Source organism: Ischnura elegans, chromosome 10 (assembly GCF_921293095.1).
Source record: "Ischnura elegans chromosome 10, ioIscEleg1.1, whole genome shotgun sequence".
NCBI classification, from domain to species: domain Eukaryota; kingdom Metazoa; phylum Arthropoda; class Insecta; order Odonata; family Coenagrionidae; genus Ischnura; species Ischnura elegans.
Genome location: NC_060255.1, coordinates 5569400 through 5591105, shown reverse-complemented (window position 1 = coordinate 5591105; position 21706 = coordinate 5569400). Strand labels below are relative to the sequence as shown.

At 40.5% G+C, this 21706-nt stretch overlaps 1 protein-coding gene across 3 annotated transcripts in view; it reads left to right on the top strand.

Annotated features, from left to right (window-relative positions):
* Window positions 1-21706, top strand: part of LOC124166612 (serine/threonine-protein kinase NIM1) — a 167512-nt gene that overhangs the window by 66415 nt on the left and 79391 nt on the right. For 2 of the 3 annotated variants that reach the window (XM_046544209.1, XM_046544207.1), the window contains exon 3: window positions 1849-2070. In XM_046544209.1, coding sequence (XP_046400165.1) covers window positions 1849-2070 — 222 coding nt within the window. Of the gene's footprint in view, window positions 1-1062; window positions 1146-1848; window positions 2071-21706 lie in introns of those variants that run through there. The other variant, XM_046544208.1, reaches the window with a different exon arrangement.

Genomic DNA, 21706 nt, shown 5'->3' with positions numbered 1-21706 from the left:
CCTGACCTGTCCTGAAAACCTCAGGCTGAGCGAGTGGGTAGTTTGTAAATTGCCGGTTTCAGGTTGAAGTTGTCAGAAAAGAGTGGAGTAAAGTGATAGAATAGATAAGTTGTAAGGGGGTATTAGTGGATATTGTGTACGAAATTGGCTGTGTAAAATTCAGTTAGTTGAATAATTAGATTTAAAATATATTTAATCATGCACCAGTTGTAATATACTTGGATAATGGCTAGAGGGCCACATTTACGATTGGATTACATTCAATAGATGCGTAATTTTGATTTAGATTAAGCTTAACTCAATCACTATAAAATGATATCAAGTATATGTCAAGTGATTTACATAGTTGATTTCACAAATGAAAAGACGACTTCGTTGACTTCCACTAACTCATTTTCTTGGTACAGTTTGGCCATTGAACGGTACGGAACTTAGTACAGTACCATTGAACGTATTAAGCACGCAAGCATAGCGAAAAAGGCCTAACTGTACCAAGAAAATAAATCAATGGAAGTCAACGAAGTCGTCTTTTCATTTGTGAATATCAACTTTCACATAGTCGAGCCTGATACCATGGAGCGTATAGTTGATTTCTTTTTTCTTTAGAGTGAGACCATTAATTAAAAAAAAAATTGAATCGTAAATCAATAGCTTGCATCGCATCCGTAAAACTCACCGAACTTAATATTTAAATTTTTCTTGGGATTCCGCGCGGGAAATTTTTTCTAAGAGCGCCGACGTTTCGGGCGCCGACTCGTTACCCACTCTCACGGTTACTTTCTTACGCGCAGGCAATCCCGAGAAAAGTTTAAATATTCTAAAAAATAAAAGCGAACAAACTATGCATAAATCCACCAATTTATTTATGCGGTACCTACCGCATAAATATATTGGTGGATTTATACATAGTTTGTTCGCTTTTATTTATTAGAATGAACCTCCACAAAGTTGAGCCTGTTACGATAGAGGGTTTAAATATTCTGTTCGCCAGGAAAGTGTAAAATCTTACATCACCGAACTTAGTTACGAAATAAACAAACACACTTTCAAATTAATTTCAAACATGTGCTCGAGAAACATTGTTGATCAAATATTTGGCGAACGCAAATCAAAACGTACTTTTCATCGATTCCAGCGAAGTTCGAGTAAGCCGATTTTGTGTGATAACTCACCTTTATTGTTTTTATAAGTCTACATTATGCACGTGAGATTTTATTTTATTACTTATCCTCATATTTTTTGTCAAAGAGTTATGATTTTTGTTGTCTTTATCTCTGATTTCTTTATTGTACGGTTAATCGTTTGCTAAACTATTAAATTCTCTATTTTACGTATCGGTTCATTCTGCTATCCTTAACTTGTAAGCAAATGCATCTTCAGTTCACTGAAAAATTTTCATGGTGAAATTTTATTGAACTGCCGGCATGTTCAATGTTTTTTTCAATATCAGCATAGATCGCTCGGGAAGATGTAGGTAATCTAGCCAGAATACATAGAAAAAGAAGATATGCCATGTTTGTGGAACTTTCTTTTACAAGTGTGTGTAGTTAACTTCTATGAAAATGGTTTTCTCATTCGGTGTGAGTGAATTTATAGTGATAAATCGCCGATTAAAACGCGTGCAGTAGGCTAGAGGTTTACTGTCGTCATTCCGATCCTGATAAGATTTTTTTAGCCTCCGTTATTATGAAGTTGAGTAAATGAATTGTCAGTATATTACGCACATTGTTTTGCCGTCTCGAGAATTCATCGACAACTGTGATATCTGTGATACAATCCTTGATTGCATAATATTATTACTATCTAATTATTGTTCTGAATATGCGATGTGTGTCTTTCTTTGCGTAGGGAGTGACTCGCAGCAGAAGCCGCGCAGTGGCGGGGCCCTGCACGCTGGCTGGCCCCGCGGGTCCACGCCCCTGGAGAGGCTCCAGTGGAGTCTGCAGCATGACGAGAAGTGGCGCTCCGAGGTGAACCTGGGCCGCAGGATCGGCCTTTACCGCATCAAGGGCGAGCTGGGCGCTGGCAATTTCTCGCAAGTCAAGATGGGCATTCACCAACTCACGGGAGGTAAGCTCCCACCCTGCCCAACCCTACCCTACTCTGCTTCTCAAACTTCGCCGCAATGTGTGAGCACCGCCCTCATCTGAGATAGATTTTGGGAGAAATATTGTTTTTGATGAATTAGGTTTCTGCTTTCTTCAAAGGTCCATTCAGTGTGATTCCGAAATTACGCAGCGGGAGGTATCAGAGAAAACATCAGAGGGATGTTGTGGGTTGGGAATCACACTCAATCCGCCACTCCTCAGCTGGCGAATCTGTCCTGAAAAAATTTGATGAGTATCTTGACGTAGGAAATTTCTGAAGTAATGTGCATTTTGCAGCGCTGACATCGCTTTCTGATTCGTCTTTAGATAGAGGCGAAGTCTCTTGGGGACGTAAAAGCTGTATAAGTTCACATGAACCTTTTTGGATTCGCATGATGATATTAGATATATTTCAAAACTTCTACAAACAATCTTTTGTGGTCCCTTAAACATTTAAAATCGAATTACTTAAAATCTCATCTTCGGTCCGCAATAATTATATTTATTTGGTTTTATCACGTTTTTGCAGTAATGTTACCTTTCCACTAAATCTCTCTTAAGTCCGGCATTTGTTCGATGGATAATTGTGCATATTTTGATTGGCGGCCTCATAACAATGGTATGTGGGTTAAACGCGGTGGCGTATTCGTGTAGTTTTAACCTTATGGTAGATATGGACGATATAGCGATTATTCACCACTGTCCATGGGACCAGTGGCGGATCTATGGGGGGGGGGGGGCTAAGGGGACTATACCCCCCCCTTGAATATCCAATTTACACTTGATAGAATAGTAATTCTGTTCGGACTCGCAATACTGCTGGTAGGTTACCCCTCACTAACTCCCCCCCTTGTCCCTAATCTGCATCCGCCACTGCGTGGGACCAAGTATGAAATGGCTAATACATATAATATCGCGTGATGGGCAAGATTGTCTTTCTGTGACGATTTAATATGTTTTCATGTTGTTTATTTAGATTGAAAAGTTTATATTCGTTAAATATAAAACACACGGAGAGGCATCAGGATTTTAATTAAATAGGTGTTTCATTTGATGAGTTTTTCCTTTCCCACAATAATACCCTCAAATTAAGGAGAGAGGGCCTTGTGAATTGAAGAAGGAAGTCCCATTTGGGTCGTGATGGAAAGGTGGGGCGAATTGGCTAAATTCTCCTTACAAGCCTATCTTTTTTACAGTAGAGTTCTGTAATCTTCTATATTATTTCTACTGTATAGATACCTTTTTCTCAACTTATACGAAACCAAACTCTACAAATGAGGTACCAAAATGCACAGAATTTATCAGAGAACATGCGACGGCATATCTTACTTCCTAAATATTGCTATTGTTTCTTAAAGTTGGTTTGTAAATACTTAAAAAAAAACAAAAACCGGTAAATATTCCTGACGTTAACGGCGCACAAACTGATACATTTGATCGTTTGCAACAATATCTCGCATTCTTTAAATAACTTTTATCAAAATGCGGCTGATTCCACATTCAAGTCTCCTGTTGATACGTAAGTATGAGTCATCATGTGCGTTTAACAGAGGATAGTGCAATTACTTCCAATGTTGTGTTTAAAGAGGTCCTCTGACCACAGTTTGTACATGAACATTCCAATTAAATTTGTACATAAGACCCTGCCTTTTTTTTCTACATTTTAAAATTAGAAACGCGCCTATCCCTCTGTGGACTTGCATTGAAAAGAGCGGGGGAAGCCAGCTGGGAGCGGACGCAGCACGCTCGTAAATTATAATACTCGAGTTGGGGTTCCAGCTTTTGGTTACTCCGGAGCCACCATGAAGGATCTTGTATATATTATGTGCTCTGCTTGGTAATCGTGGTATGTGCGTGACATTGACCTTCGACTTCGTTCCGTTGTGTTTGTCCCTGCGCCTAATCCTCTCTTTCGAGCGGCACATTTCGACGATCGGGAGGAAGCGCTGTCGTTTTCGCGCCCATTTTCCTCCTTCGGACTTTTTCTTTCTTCCACTCGAGGAGAGCGTCTTCTTTTGGGAGAGCGTTTTCGTAGCACACATAGCCACCCTTCCCATCGGCCCTCGCTCGTGTCGCGTGACTTCTCCGGTGCCCGGGAATCTCCCCCTCCCCTTCGCTATTCCTCCCGCCGGGCGTAAAACCCGATGCCCGCAATTATTTTCGACGTTGCGGTCCGCCCTGGTTGCGACGCGACGCGGGCGACAGCGGAGGCGCAATTCCGTGCCGTGCTCATGTGTCAGTGGGGCCGTCGAGTAATGTGACTTCCAGCGGGAATGCAGCGGCGGTAAATAAATAAACAAGCGGCGCTCTTTGAGTGCCTGCCCGCCCCGAGTAATAAGCCTGCGATTCGTGGAAACTGCGCGTTCAATCCGTCTTCCTCCTTCTCTTGAGAATTCCACCAACAGCCGCTGGTGTAATCGCCGCGCTCCAAGGAGGAATAATTAAGGATATGATTGCCATTGCCATGTGTCCCAATTCATCTGCAAGTTGTTGAATGCAGTAATTAGTTTAGTTATACAGTTCTTTTTCCACCCAGAACAGTAACCATCAGTCACATATGATGCTCTTGTAGTCGAAGAGCTTTTAATTATTAACTACGTGATTCCAGTCTTTCTTTTCATTAACGATGCCATATATCCCTTTAAGATGAGTGGTTCCTTGATTTTGTCAATCGCGAATTTCCGCGACTTCTTATTTCACGTAGTTTAAACACAATTGGTACTATTCGTAGCTTTTCATGTGATTTTATCCATAATGTAGAATTTTTTCAGATCTCACTACCTAATGTTAAAGCTGCAAACAAATTTGGCATTGTAGGAATTCTTATTTGCGAAAAATCAGTCTCACGTTATATGTTTTTTTAGCCCGGTTTATTGACATTTTGGGGACTGTTTAGATGATATGACTCCCACGATTCATTGACAGATTTCAAATATAATGTTTTTATTCGCTGTTTTGAATCTTAATGAAGGTATTATGGTGAATTGGAAAGCTTATCGTTGAGTTTTATATCTTTCGCTATCATATCAATTAACCGTAACCAAAATTTAATCTTAGGATAGTAACACCTTATTTCAACGTAATTAAGTTCGGAAATATGAAAATGAACTCGACATAATTTTTGTCTGTTTTATTTGTCACGAAATTGAAACGACATTTACAAAATTTGAAAGGGATATTTGGCTGTACAGTGTGTCATACTCTTATATGACATTGATATGCTCTGGGAAGGACAAGTAATATTTTCTCTTATTAATGTTGGATTTCTCTATTTTAATGACACAATTAATTCTGCCAATATCATAATAATGTGGCATTTGATGTATAAGATATAGGTCATGAATAGTTATAGGTCATAGGTAATAGTTATAGGTCATGAATATATTTTTGACATACAATCAAATGTTTTTCTGCTTAAATCCCTAAATTAATTACAGGGTCTATACTCCATGAGTTGGTTCAAAAATTGCTTTATTGGACTATCCCCAATACAGTGCAGTATTTACCTCTATTAAATTTCATGTTCAAGCGGTCAATCAACGTTGTGACTATTTCTGAAAGAATCCATTCTGCTTTTTATTCCAAGATAAAATATTTTAGTACACTTTTTAATGTCGACCTAGTTTTAATTAAATTTTGATGATCACCTTTTCACCGGAATACATGTCATTAACGCCGACATGACGTTGATGAGCTTCATTGAACGAAGGGGAAAATGTTCAATCATATTCCTGTTTTAAGCGGTGCGTGTATATCCATCGATGTATAATCGATTTACTTCTCTCTGTAGAAATTACATGGTTATCCTGGTATTCTTTCAGTCTAGAGCCGTCACGCGCTTCCGTATGACTGCCATATCGTGTTTGGATGTTCTAAACAGTTATCTCTTCGCATGTTTTTGGTCAACGTGAAATCCACCTTTATGTAATGTGTATTTGCGTGATATCGTTGCGTTTCCTCCGAACAGTATGCTTTGCCTATTGCTATCCTGACTTTCTGTCGGTGGTATTGTTATATAACCAGTTGTCTTTTCTTTGTCTCCAATGGAGCTGGAATAATAACGTAGCCACTCTAAAAGGCCTATAATTTAGCACTCAGGAGCTCTGCATGCTTGATGTTTTTTCTCCTCCTAACTTTCCAATACTAACGTTTTTCCTTCTGGTTACTTTCTCGTCTGAAACATGCGAAGAATAACAACATTTCCGTAGGTAGAGTATCCTAGTTTGAATTTTAGAATTAAGGTTGGTATGTACCCAATATGTGAATCATTTATTTACTAGTGGGAAATGACGAACAGATTTCTCGTTACTCTGGTGAGTTGTTTCCTTTGCCTGGTTTCTGTATCCGGTTAACGTCTTTCAAGATTCAAGAATGACGGAGTAGAATTTTTCCGTATTAAAATAAATACTTTCGATTTTCCACGATTATAAAATTTATCACTCATTTAAATCTGTACAATCGATCAAAGTGGGTTTTAAGTGCCGAATAACTTCCATCAATATTCTTTTTAACAGAAAATGTATTAATCGAATCCACTTCACACCATTTGTACCTTCAAGATCATCTAATAACATTGAAACCTAGGTCGTAATAAATTTTATATAAAACTGCTTAGTCTGGTCTGCTTAGTTAAGCTAGTTTTCACCTTTGTTTTTACTTCCACGATAACGAATTTTGAATCTTCCAACTCTGGTTTAGCTTGGAAGGATTCCGCAGCTGTTGAAAACTCGCATTTACGAGTGGAGTCATTAGCAAATAAGATCTATTCAAGAACAGTTTTCTGAGTATCGTTTTGTGGATATCATCCGTGTTATTCCTTAAATTGTCACTCAAGTAATCGAACTTGATAATGAATTGGTTACCGAATTTAATTGTCATTGTTTTAGATATAATGATTATCTTTACAACTTAGCAGTTATTTCTGTTCATCCTCTCTTTGCAATCGTGGAGATTCCATTAAAATATTATTTTTTCCTTTTTATGCTGTGTTAAGCCCTCATGGCTTGGTTCCATAGCCTTTCCTCCGGAAAAATGTGTAGAAATATGTTCATCTTTACTTCCAAGAGGTAAAAAATTATTTACAACCTCCAGTTCTCCACCTAAGTCTACTCTTTTAAGATATTATTTTTATTTTAATGGAACACTTTCGGCCCAAGCTTAGATAAAAAAATAAATTCTGTTCGATTTTCTCTGCGATTTTTCATCGATTTACGACCTGTTCCAACCAACCGTGGACGCCGTCATCAGATCTCATGGGTGATTTTATTCTCCTAATTGGAGTGGCTATTGTCGTGAACCACGCTATTACACCGAACCCTGTTTCTGGGAGCGTATGCGACGCCATTCGCCGTGGAGACCATCAGCAATCTTCCCTATATCATCCGCGGAACTATCTCGTGCCTCCCTCGTGTGGGCACTGCTAAAAGTAGCGACTTGAATGGAAAATTTGCCCGGCGCTGCTGCGGATGCATGAAGGAAGCCGGCCTGCCCCACGTAAGCCCAACCTTGCACCTCTCGTGTCCTACGAGACACGGAACTCGTGTGTTGTCATTCTAAAAGTGGCTGTTAAGGAGCGGGCCATTTGTTTCCCATATTTAAAAGAAATTCCCGGGCGAGGAAATCTACCAAGGTCAGAGATAATAGCGGAGGCAGTGTGGGTGCATTGCGAGTTTGTCCCGGGACGGCCCGCGTCCGCTTTTTGCGCAGCATGACTCAAAAGAACGCCTCCTCCTCCCTCGTTGCCTAATTCATTGGCACTCTTAGACTTAAGCGATGAACACAGGTATTCAGGGGTCGCGAGTAACCGTGGACGGATCGAGAAATATAAATTGCAGCAGAAAAAAAGAAATTTTAGTTTAAATATTTTTCAACTCATAATACATCCTGTTTGTGTTCCTTATTTAATTAAAAAATCAATAGATCCAAGTTTTAGCACTAGTAACGATGGAGAGAACGCATCATTGCGGCCCGACCGGTCGTATTTTGTCATATTTGAGGCGTGATGCTTGTTAAATATTAAGCTTTCATACTGAAATGTATTGAGCCTATTGAATTCGCTTGTCAACATTCACTAATATCACAAAAACATTTCATGCGAGAAAATAATTTGGATAAATTTTCAAGTTTGATGTTCTATGCCAATGATTACACGGCTTTTCTATACGAATACAGAAAAATTCAATAAGACACCGATAGTTTTAAATCGGTAATGCTTTTTGTACGCGTTTCAGCCCCTTCATAGTATAATCATAGATAATTTATATAGTAAATTTTAAAAATGTTGAAGAATACAAAATAAATTCTTAAATTATTATTTTTAACTCTGATGAGAGAAGCTAGAACCGTTAGATATATTTAATTTGTAATTGATTTGACATTCAGTTGATGCATGCGTAGTAAAATTGCTGGGTATTGTAAAATGAGTGCATAGAAAGAGTTGTATCCCTCGGACGTGGGATCGATGCTTTGCAATATTTTCCTCCAACGATTGATTCCGCCACTCTGCTCATTATTTTGTTGGGAAGAACCCCGCATTGCCCTCGAATGGTGTGAAATCATCCTATCGCTCTCGCAATATCACGTTCGGCGCTGCCGGAAACCTCGCGATGCGGGCTTTAGCGCGAAAGTGCATCTTTAGCTGAGGATGACGTCAAAGGCTGCGAGTCTCCCAGTTTCAGCAGCGGCTTGGCGTTCTGCAGAACTGTGCAGGGGTCGGAAACCGTATATTTGCTGAACCCAAGGACCTTGGAAGGTCACCACTTCGACAACGGAGGCACGTTATCCGAAGGAGCTGGCCAATTTATTCGTATTTTTAGATGGCTCATATCGGAGCCGTAATAACTGAATCGAACCGCGGGGGTAAGGATTTGATTAAAGGTTTACATAGCGTGATTCTTTAATTTGCGAAGCGTTGTCTCTCGTTTATAATTTTTTCAATTCGTGCCTAAAATTTTTGCGTGAATTTCAGCTGATGTAAGCTTAATTTTTATGGCAAAATTCCATTTCTCTGTTTTCGCTTGTGGTTTTGTATCGCCTTCTAGATAGGTCAATTATTCAGCTCCTACATATAATGTGGAAAGATTTGAATCACTAAGAAATTAATTTCCGGAACTTTTCTTCACAATCATAAATTAAAAATGATTTCTTGAATTTGCGTTTAAAAATTTATTCCACGGGCTTTGAGTGTTTTATTCGAAGGATATTATTTTTTTCCTGAATCTTTTTTAATATATTTTATCTCAATTTACTTTTACAAAGAAAACTAAAAAAATTCAATGACAAGAATTGAATAATTAATCCGAATAAAATCACCGTTCTGAAAAAATCAATGTTTTGTTTGTTTTCACTTTCATAACAATCAAGTGAAAGAAATGTGCGATATATACACTTCTGTGATTATTCAAAATTTCTGAAATAGTTTCAACACAAGGACTGAAAAAATGAAATACTCTCGAAATATGTGACCATGAAAATGTTAAATTAAAAGTACATAGTTCAAGGGAGCAAGGGTCAGGTCGACGGAAATTTTAAGTTGGGTCGGCCACGCCTACGGTAAGTCCTTTCCATAATCTAGCCCCTTCAGAGGATGCAGGGAAAGCAAATCCATGAGTGATGGATCCGACCTCCAGGAAAGCGTGTGCCCGCAATGCCGAACGACTTCACTGTAGTACTTACACACACACTAATGGTGAGGTATATGTAGAGCGATGATATTTACTGCTGGGGAACGGGATTCCTGGCGATTATGCAGCCCATTAGACAACAAAGCACTCGTGGGTTGCTGGCCACAACATGTTGTCTTCTTCATTGTAAAAAAAAACTTTTTCTGTTTTCTCTACTCCATTAATTGCTGAAATTTTAAAACGACAATCATAGCATGCAGATATTCCACGTATAACAAAATCAAACATCTTTTATGCAGCTCAAAACTTGAGAGAGAAAAGAAAAAAGTGGATACGGAATGACAGACACGCTCCAAAATTAATAAATATGCATTGAAAAGGAATAGGCTTTATTGTTAATTGAAGAGGGAAGTTCAATATCAAAATTTAGTATAGATTTAACTAAGAAACATTATAATTCCCGTGATAACTACCTGCTTAAATTTGTTCGGGTGTTCACCTGGTCAGGTCATCTACGATGGCCCTGAAGACTATTCACGAGTCTCGCATCAAATCATCGATCTCTATGGAGTGCCTTAAGTGGTCGAAAACCCTGAAGGAATTACTTCAATATGGTACTTGCATTCCTTCCTTCAATTTTGTAAATCATCATTATCATATCCTTTGATTGGTTTCACGCAGCTCTCCACTCAATTCTCCAATCATTTTATCTAATTATGTTTGTTAATATTCCTGCCTCCTTTGCTGACGTATTGTATCGATTTTCCGTGGGGTATGCATGTCATCTGTGGGTAAAGGCTATGTTTCCAGGGGAAAATGGTAGAGGAAGTAAAGCATCCTTTGTTTTCATTATAGTCCTTCACTAAATTATGAACGCGTTGTATTCTAAAATAACATCCCCCTGCTACATCGCTTCCTGGGGTAACAGGGTCCACCCTGGCGTGATTATATCATCAGTGGCTGGGCGCCATGTCGGACATCAGTCATCCGGGAATGTTGAGCTCCCCGTATGCGGGAAACAAGATGAAGCGTGTATCTGCCCTTGTTCATTACATTTCCCTCTCTCGTGGGAGGGGGTGGGTGGGGGGACCTTCGTGGCCCATTAACCTCGTGACCCATTGGGCCGAAAATCGTTCTCGGGCGACGCCGCCTGACCTTTGCTTCCCTCTCTGTTACCTCCCCACCCACCCTCCGGCAGCAGCAGCAGCAGCCCTTTCTCGCCTTCGCAAGGGTTGGACTCCACCCACACACGTCCCTCATAAACCCCAACTGTTGCTCCCAAACCGGGTGTTGACCTTTTTGCTTCGTCTGGGATTGTTTGTGTCCCTCAATCAACAAGATGCGTGATCCTATGTTGATGCGGAAGAGCAATCTCTTGTTGATTAGGCTGAAGCGATATGGCTAGTCGGCCGGATATAAATTCGCCTCAGTCATCATGAATGGGTTGATAAGTTAACGAAGGTGATATTAAAGGTATTGGTGTTCTCCTAGCGTGTAGTGCTGATTAAGTCCCCATGGGTAAGTGCGATGGCGCCTGCCGACGTTTGGACGTCTGACTCTGGCGTCTTTATCAGGGCGTTATGGGCGGTGCCTTCGTTGGGCTTGGGAATGTGGGCAGCCACCGTCCTCTCACGTGCCCCTTCGAGAACCCATGATGACTTTGAATAACGGACCACGAAGAGTGAGTTGTCGACATGGTGGGCGTAGACAAGAAATTTCTGGACTAGTTTCGATGATGCTGGAGCGTTTTCTGAGGTACCGAGGGGGTGAAAATTAGATGGATAATGTCAGGGAGCAAATTAATGGATGACATGAATGCGGGTGGCTCTATGAGTCAGGGATTTGAAAAGAATTCGAATCAGAGAGCACTGGTGTATATGTACTTGTGTGAACTTATCTGAGCACCAACATTTACATAAATGGAATATGGGAAGTTTACGAAACAATTGTAGCAATAAAGTGAAAGAACAGCGATGGTTATTCGACTACGAGTGAAGGAAGAATAAAATAAGTAGGCATTAGTTGCATATTTCCAAATACTCTGATACTAATCATTAGTTTTTTTATAACTTTTGGCACAAACGAAAGTAAAAATGTTGAACTGCACTCGAATGTTAATTACTTGATTGACCATGGTTTCAGCTTTGGATTCATAAGCCTGCCTTGAAAATGAAAGCTTCCATTGGTGTCATGATGTATTTAAAGGTGCGACGTAGACTTGGAAATGCACAGATGTTGATAATCTTTTCTCCTACTTTTTACTGGAAGAATCGAGGGCATTCGTCTGGATTCAACGTTTCGTGACCATTTTTGATGTTTGATGTGCGTTAAGGAAAAACGAAATTTCACTTTCGTTTAAATTGAAGGAGAAAATATATTGCTGAGGAAATTAGGGTCACCGGCTTACTGGCTAGGACCCACGGAATCGCGAGCATTTAGAGTGTCGCGGCACGCATTTCTCGACGCTATTCTCAGCCATCAGTCAAAGTCCGCCTGAGGAATGGCCACGAGAGGGGGCGCGAACTATTTTGGGGTAGAATGGGGTGAAGTTGAAAGCTCGCGGGGACGAAGGTATGCAGGCTGAAACAATCGTCGGTGGCGGGGACTATTCGCTCTGCTGTGGGAGCTGCGTCTTAATGTGAAACACTTCTATGCGCCGATATTTATAGCTCATTGATCGACATCTATGCACTTTTCGGTAAATTTGTTGTTAATTATGAGGAATAAGCGTTTGCGGAGAGCGAAATGTATAATTTTAATCATTTACTATAAATGAATAGTTGTAATAACGCGACTGATGCTGTTTTTTAATCGCATCAAGAGTCAATATTTTCAAATAAATTTCCCATTTAATTCTGCAGCGCTAGTTTTTCCACTAAGTTGAGATTAATTTAATACATACTATTTTTTGTGGTTTTAGCCAATAATTATCACTGTCATTGTTTTAACCGATCAAGATATGAAAAAGCTTGCATTGGTCCTTAGAAAACAACGACAAATGACTGGGGAACATCATTTAATTATACAAAATCCGAAATGAACGCCAATTTTAACGGTGACGGCGGCAGTCACGCCTATGAGGGGGCTCGGTGCTGCAGTTTGGAAGTGGGTGTGCAACGAATGCGATGGGAGAGTGGAAGCAAGGGGAAGGGGATGCGTCCACGCGCAAATTTCTACTCTTCGCCACTAGAGCGCCCCACCCATGTTTACACTGAATTGACGGTCTCTCGCGAAAACAGTCTGGATTTTACTCATGTCTTGCTACAGATATCTTTTCTCAATGATGTGCTGAAGGGGCATCCATTAATTACGTGAGGCGTTTAGGGGGGGAGTCAAGCCGATTCTCACCCAATCTCATCTGGGGGGTCCTGGCAATTGTCACGTTTTTTTGCCGCTAGAAACAGTGTAAAATTGCAATCTTTGTAATCTTAAATGCTAGTCTTAACTAACCGTAGATACAAATAATTATATAAATTGTTTTTTTAATAAATCCAACACAATGAAGCATGGACTTACTTGGTTTTATACCCAGTCCTGTGGTGGCTATGGTCGAGTGGGGGAGGGTGAGGACCCACCTTCCCCCCCAAACCAAGTAAGTAAATCTCCTGTACCACTAGTTTAGAGAATAATGATACAGTCTATCGAAACTAGTTGACGACGGTATAAGTGTGTTTGTAGAAAAGCAAAGTTGTTATTTTTTCCTGACCTTAGAATGGATTACTAAAAAGTTAAGGCCTAAACCATTCAGTGCATCAACTCATATTAGAGAAGAAATCAGAGGCTCTCGCTATGGCAGTTACATTTCCATCTTGTGGCTGGCCACGTCAGGTGCAGCCAACCCTTAGCGACGAAATGAAACGAATAAACGACCCAAATGTCTGCTTCTATCCTAACGTTTCTCATTCTGAATCTCCAAAATCTCGGAGCCAAACCTTTCGCCCCACTATTGGGTTGAAGATCTTAATTTCATTTTTCATTTTCGATGCTCGGTGGTTGATAAGTTATCTGGTTAATCATGTTGATGCGGATTGCAGCAGGTTTATGCAACTGAATACATGCTATCATTTAGTTGGCCTCCTCTTTACTTTGTGCTATTTATTTAGCATCCATTCAGCGACGGAGGACGCGGTATAGTCATGCAATGTCAATTTCTTCGCTTCCAGTCCCAGTGCTTCCTTCCTCTCTGCGCCGTACTCTCGTGCTGGCCCTCCTTCACGTGTGTGTGTGTGTTTGTGTGTTAGGCCTCCCTTCAGGGATTTCCTTCCTAACCACCCTTTCCCCTGCCTAACCGCCCCGTCATCCGTCGCATCGAAAGGGCTGTGCATTATGACGGAGGTATCTTATAGAGCATTCATTATCCTATAAGATAAGGCATTTTAGCGATACCTAAAAGTACCTATCATTATATGTTGTGATGCGAAGGCCATTATGGCTTAAAAGGAAATGGAAATGGTTCACAGAAAGCATCGGCGATAAATGGAGAGTTGTGAGCACTTTTATTGAGATTCCATTACCTTTTAAGGCAGTGGTGGCATTCACCGATAGAAATAAGCGGGGAACGTGGTTGAAATCAACGAAAGAATCGGCGTGGTGCTTGGTCGATTTTGAATAAGCATGCAATTTTGGAGCACCTGTTCCAAAGTTCATTTTGTTCGAACATCGAAGGCATTAAAATTGTGAATTATAAATCTTAAATATATGACATTTTTTATTTTTCTTTTTAATATCCGAGAGAAATAAAGTTTGATGTTGTTACACAGATCATCATGAAAGTGGAAATTAATTTTTTTGCAATGAGTATTTCCTACACCAACCACCAACATTTTGCTATTGCTGCCTCCCTAGGAAATCCATTTTATGCATTGGGATCGATGTAGTGGCGCTAATGTTTCTAATTTAAAAGTACTTCCACTCAAGATGGAGGACTGGGATTTTTTTGTTGAATGGTTGAATAAATGAAGCTTCTTATACCCCAAACCCCCTCACTGAATCCGTAAAGCGACCCTGAATTGTGATACATAATGTAGCAGACGCCCCAAAACAGAAATCCTCGAAGTGCGAGGTGCCCAAAATGAGTGATATTCACACGCCAATTGGGTTAGTCAAGGGTGAGCTCTGCCCGCGCCCATCCAAACCAACTTTTAGGTTGAATTAGTGAGTGTGCATTGTGGCGTAGTCCCGCCTTGGCTGTCGTGTGGCGTGTGGTGTGGAGAGGAATACATTATAGCGGCCACTTAATGCATTCGCCTTCCATTTCGGGGTCAAGGGTGTTTGCGAGAGCCATGTCTGTTGGTGGGTGGCTTCGAAAGACGGCGGCGTGCGAGCAAAACTTCGATCGCCACCCACGCCACGCGGGCCCAAGCGGGCGTGCCCGCCGCCCCAAACCGCGGACAGGCGAAAACGCCCTCCTCCCTCTCGCTTCGAACTCGATCCATCACTCCTTTTTCTCTCCAACCGTCCGTGGCCTTTCTTTTTTTACCAAATTCTGGTAAGACAGCCTCAATCTACGTGAGAAAATTTTGTAATCCTTCTGTGCGAGGGTGAGTTGATTGGTTTTTGGATTGCGCGACCTAGACTGGAATTAATTTTTCCCTTAGCACAATTGAGCTGGTTGAAACTTACGGATTTTGGAGTGAATTATTTTTGGCTGGCATTTATATAATTTTTTTAGCGATATTGTATAGGATTACATAGTTTACTTCATAACACGCTGAAAATGTAGTCATATTTTGTAAAACCAGATTTTTTTCTTGGCTTTGATAAAATTTAATGAGATATTTCTTACTTTCATTAGGCTGTCATTAGAAAAACGCCTCCCGTATAACAGCTAATTTGTTTTTAGGGAAACTATACGGTTTATTATTACAAGTGAATGCGTACGGTTTTTGTTCTGGTCATCCGATGGAATCGAAAGTAAATAGTTTTTCTCCGAGAATTCGTCCTTCTCTTGGAGAAATTTGGAGTTACCGTTTATAAGTGTCGGGTTTGTAAATTGGGCGACTTCAAATTATCATCGCATATCTCAATTATCTGGTTAGTCCCGCGTTATGATCTAAGAATGTAGATTTTTAAGATTATAACTTCTGATGCCATTTACCTATGCAAATGTTTCAATAAATTGTCTGTTATTATCTGGAGTGAAGGTTGAGAGGTTTGTATCCAAACATGCCGTCGCCGCCGTTGAACGACATCTTGGTAACTTGAGGACTCTTCATAAAATTACTCTTTGCAAAATCACGGTAAATTATTTTAGTGAATGTCCTTCATTATTTAGTTAACACAGAGTGTCTTAATGTGCACTATCGGTGGGTAAGCCTGTACTGTACGGGAACTATCAGAAATTGAAAACGTAGCTGAGGAGCTTTCGTTTGTCTCCCCTCCATTCTTGTGAATTTTTATGAGCTGGAAATTAGCTCGAGAGGTTCATTATTTCATTAGAGTGCCACTGAGCGCCAATCACACGTCTCTCATCCATCTCTCTTGATACAAGTTCGGAAAATAAGAGGAAATCCCCTCATTTAATGGACTCCTTCGCTTTGTCTTCATTAAAATCTTTCATTTTTTTCGTAAGGAGATAAGTTGTTTTGGTTTCCTTGCATATAAAAATAGCTCCCGGTGTCATCACTTAGATCCACATAACGAAAATAGATTATTGTCTCATGCTACTCAGATTTTTTTTATTTCCTGAAATCTCGAATCAAGATTTCCATAAATAACTCTTATTGAATCTGTCTACGCTTTCAGAGATATCGGTATCTGTGGTACTCGTGATAAGGTTTAGCCCCAAGAGAATACTGGATGTTTTTCGTTGGTTTTAATAATGGTTTTGAGTAAAAATATTTTCCCCCTTGAAATCCTTCATAGATGTATGCATAATTTTTATTCCAAATTAAATTTGAAAATTCAATTGAATATGTGTGGAGGATGATTGCGAGATGGGCAAATTTTGGAATTAAGGCCAGAGTTGGAAGAATTATAGAGGAAATATCAATTATAAATGTAAGGAATGCGAAATAGTTGGTGCGTATAGCGATCTATAACAGCCTGCTGTACAGGATGATAGGTGAAAGAGACGAATGCGATAGAATGGAAAAGGGAAATATGGTGTGACCACGATTTTGTGGCAGTACCTATCGGGTGCCCAAACATGAAGATGCAAAATCAGAAATATTTTGCGATTTTCAGATGACATCGGAGAAAAAAAAGTAACTTCTGGTGAGGATATTATGGAGGTGAGCGTGAGTAATGTCAAACAGCTGAGCAGAGTCTGTTTAGTTTCATCCTCACGATTTATCGTAAAAAATGTGATGCTTGGAGTGCATGAAGGGGGAATCTTCTTTCCTCCCTCACTTTGCACACGGAACGGCTCTCTTCACCACTTTAGCGAAGGACGCCGGCAAGCGCGATGTTTCCTTCCTCGATTGCCCAAACCTTCCTCCTTTTTTTATATCATTTCCTTCCGCATACCATTCACGTTCACAACATAGGTACGTACCAAAATGTATTTTCTCCCATATGAAGGCCTCACCTCGCCGGAATTTCTGGTTTTATTTTGATCACTAATCCCAGCCCACTGGCTGTCTCCAGTATGTTTCAGGAAAATTCGTTACTGGTGTGTTTTTTTCGTTATGTCATTTTAGTATTTCAGGTGGGCCCCCCCGTATGAAGGACATCTCGAAGCAATTTTCATCTGAAATGGCCCCGTACTGACGTATCGTGAGTGTGTCGCCTATTCAGGGTGCTCTAGCTCTAGCCTCACCAAACCAAACCAACCTTCGGGTTGAATCGCTGAGTTAGTGAACAAAATTAAACTGCAGGACCAATGAGTTCCAGCGTTTATGCCTTTAATTTATAGGAGTAGTTAAAAATGATGGCCGACCTCAGTGGCGGCGGGTAAGAGTCCTCGACTGCCAAGCTGAAGGCCGCGGGTTTGAGCCCCGCATGGATAGATTACTCCTATCCAGGGCATGGATGTCCGTCGTCGCTATGTTCTATCCCACCGATGTGAAGGCCGATTAGGGCTGTTTTCGTGATTGAGAAAATAAATAAATTTTCATAATGTACAAGTTTTGCCATTTCAGTGAAGTTCTGGATCTTACTTAGGAGACATTTAGGAGACTCTGGAACACATAGGAGACAACGTGTTGTGTTTCTTTGAGTAGTTTTCATGATATGTAAGCGAAAGTCATTACTAGCCATTAGCGACTAAATTCATCGATAAAATATTAAACTCTTGATTCGGAACAGGACTCAGTAACGATAGAAATTTGGAACGAATCATTTGTATACCCGGCGATTTCACTTCCTGCGACACTTCTTCGGGAAGCATCTGCAGTGTGAATACCGGAGGTCACCTGTGATGTTGGAATCTGCGCCTCATCCATCAATCACTCTCGGTAGATATTCACAGAGTGTTAAATTACCTCCCTGAGTGCAAAACAATCTCCGAGAGTCGACGTAAGTTTTCAGAATAAATATGCACAAGGCCACTTGAGGTGGCTGTTATCGAAATAAATTTGATGGCTGTAAAAATTTCCAATTGAAAGAAACAACATGCAAACAGACGCTGTCGTCAGAATCTGCGAATTAGTACCATCAGATACACCACGTGATCTCGGATTTAACCATTTAATGTTGGTCCATTGCGCAGTAACAGATGATTATCCTTCTTGGTCATATTTATGGTGGAGAAATTTCCTCCTTCACGAATCGTCACTGTAGATGAGAAATGATGGCTGTTTCGTTGGAAAATAGAAGCACCGAGGCATGAAAATGGCAGGCACAAAATTGAAATTTGTGGAAATTTTCCTCGAAAATCTATCAAATGGTCAATTTCGGAAAAAAATAATAATGGACCGGACTGAGTTTGTGAATCGAATCAAACACGTGGGCATTCAATAAATATTTGATATTTTGTGCATTGGGAGTTAGGAGACATTATTGAGTTCAGGCCTTGAACATATTTCATCCCTCGCCTAGTTTTTGCGCATATTTTAAAGTCGTGGCCCATTGTACCAGAGTAGTACCGTATGTGTTACCGTGTGCACTCGGGCATAGGCAACCCGCTTTACTCGGTGAGTGTTCAGTGTTCGGGAGAACTTCGCTTCGCTCGCCGGAGCGATAGCGATCCCCCCCGCGGAGATGAAGACCAGGAGAGCGTCCTTGGTGTTTACGTAGCTGCTGCCGCCGCCGCCTTGATAATAACCTTAAAGAAGAGGCCGGGGTTGCGTCACCCGCCAGAGGTGCAACACCTCCCTCCCCACTCTCCCTCCTCCTTCCCCCCCTTTCAGCCGTTTCTAATAGGAGAGACCGCGTGCAGTGAGCTAGCGTTGGAGCAGGGAAGGACTGGGAAGTCGCTGCTATGCTCGATAAAAGGGCCGTTTTTTTTAAGACGGCTTAGGGGGAGGAGCTACACTTATGACCATCTTCTTAACATTGATGAAGTGATTACCCCCCAAGGATAATATGTTCCACAGGTTAGATGTGGCGATACAAAACTTAAATAAATGAAAAATTATTTTTTACTGAAACAATTTTATAAATAAGGCCGTGAAGAGAGTCTAAATATAATAGTTTTAAGTAAAAAAGCTAAAATGAATGAAGTAGACATTGGCCTTACTTTAAAGTAACAATTCATATTAATCAATCAGTATTCATACCAAATATAACACACACCAATATACTAAATCCGAAGTTAATTATGAGATAATATAAAATATATATCTGAATACATGGATTTTAAGAAGACATTGCAATAATTGTGATCGGAACGAAAGGGTAGATGCTGCTTGACGAATGCGTTTAAGTTAGGAATTGCATAAGTTTACAAGGATCGCACAGCATCCGTGTGAATGCAAAGAAAGTGATTCATTATGAAGGTCGCTTTGTGTAAATCCACACTTCATTGCGTACGACCCGGTTTTCAATGAATTTGTGTCATCAAATTGGTCTGAATGAAACAGAGTTATTTCCACTATACCTTTATGTAGCGTTGGCATAGTGAAGCCTGAATTAATTTAATATAAATAATAAATTACATTAAATCAAATTGCTGTTTTGCCAAATTACGTCCATATCATGATTCAACAAACTGAAAATTGCTTTGATTTAGCTGTCGTCTCTACTTTTCGAACAGCTAACCTTTTTTTTATTTATTTCCATCATCCCGAAAACGGCACTATTTGGCCTTTATATCGGAGGCTTTTCAACAATTAACGTATGACAATTACAAACAACCATGCCTTGGTTGGGGGTTAACCATCCAGGTGGGATTCGAACCCGCGACCTTCAGTGTGGCAGGCGAGGACTGTACCCCGCCGCCACCGAGGGCGCTTTTTATTTACGCTTTTTTTCTCTTTTTCATCCCAATGACTTGACCTTTATTGATCATTCGGGGCCTTTCTTTCACTTTCTTTTAGCCTATTTAGTATTTTTTGAGATAACGCTTATGCAAGGATCATGGAAGGAAAAAAGCGTTTTTTTGTGAGTGCATTGCAGGGGAATGGAGGGACGCCGGCGAGGGAGTTGTCTTGGAGGAAGGCGGCGGGTGTCCTCCCCTTAGGTATCTCTCTCTGTCTCCCCCTGGAGGGCATGCAGCTCCGCAATCGCGTGTTGCCCCACTTTACGCGGGCGAGAAACAGGCTTAGGAAACAAAACAAGCGAGGATGAGCCAGGGGCGAATGAAAGTGACCGTGGGAGGCTGGCATTGCTTCTTTACCACATTTACGACTTATACCATCTCAACCACCAATATTGCAAACGACGATTCGCCATCCGGCCACTAAATGTGCCGTCACCCACCGCGCCCCCGAAAGGGTTTTTGCAAAAGTCGTCACTTGCGACGATGGCGGTGAAGCGATCCGATATTCAGTGGGAAATGATCTATAATTTAGGTTGTTAATCCAACTTAACACTCGAGATGATTTAATCTATATAATTCATAACTTTTCAGTGTTTGTGGTCAATGTTGTTTGAATCTGGGATTGGATGGATCTGTCTACGCTCATCGACACGCAAATGAAAAACTTTTAAAAAGCAAGTGAATTGGCTGCATTTACGCCAAGCTTCTGCGGAACGAACTGACGCCGAGTCCCATTGACCATAGCATTAAATTAATGAGATCTCATCCTCTTACACTCTACTTGGTCAGTTGGCTCTCTTTTTGGCAAGGTGGTACATAAAACGGCTGAATCAGAAAATTTATTCTTGTCCGAATGGAATTAAAACTGCCCGTATTCCCTACCTGAGTACGTCCATAATTTTTAGTTTTACCCGTTACCATTTACTATGTGCGTTCATGTATGTAAGGGTACCGCACAAACGGCGTCTAGCATGTACTTAATTCAAGAGAAGATAGGCTATAGAAGCAAAATATTACTTTTGCGTGATTGGCCATCACAAATAATTGACTAAATTAATGAGAGCCTAAAATATGGAAAAATATATATCCGAAACGTTGAACACCTGTCTTGTTTAATATTAAATGATTAGAGACCTATACTTCACGAGCTAGTCTACAATTACCTACCCAGTCTCTCAGTTGTATTAGTTCATATCTGTGTACGTTGTGCATATTGCAAATCCGGGGACATCATCTTTGGTCGTAAATTTTGACCGAGTTCATTCGGCTTTTGGCCAAAATAAAAAAGGATTATTCTTTTCTCTTTATCATAAAGTCATGCATTTTATTGATGCAATTGTATAAAATCTGTTACAGCATCCCTGCGTGTCCCGAAATCTCCCTCGATAAAAAAATTTAATTTCCTAATTGAGGTAAGGATTTTGTCTCATTTTGGAAATTGGAAATGTGCAGAAATTCGGATATTTATTATTTAAAATGTACTAGCGGTCGAGGTAGGTGTAGGTGAGGTGGAGCATATTTTTTATCATCCCACCTGTAACCCATTTCCATATAGATCCTTACTCTTCAATGCCCCGAATCAAAAGGCAATCAATAACGATGCAAAAGGTAGTACGGTCATAACATACTGTGTGGTA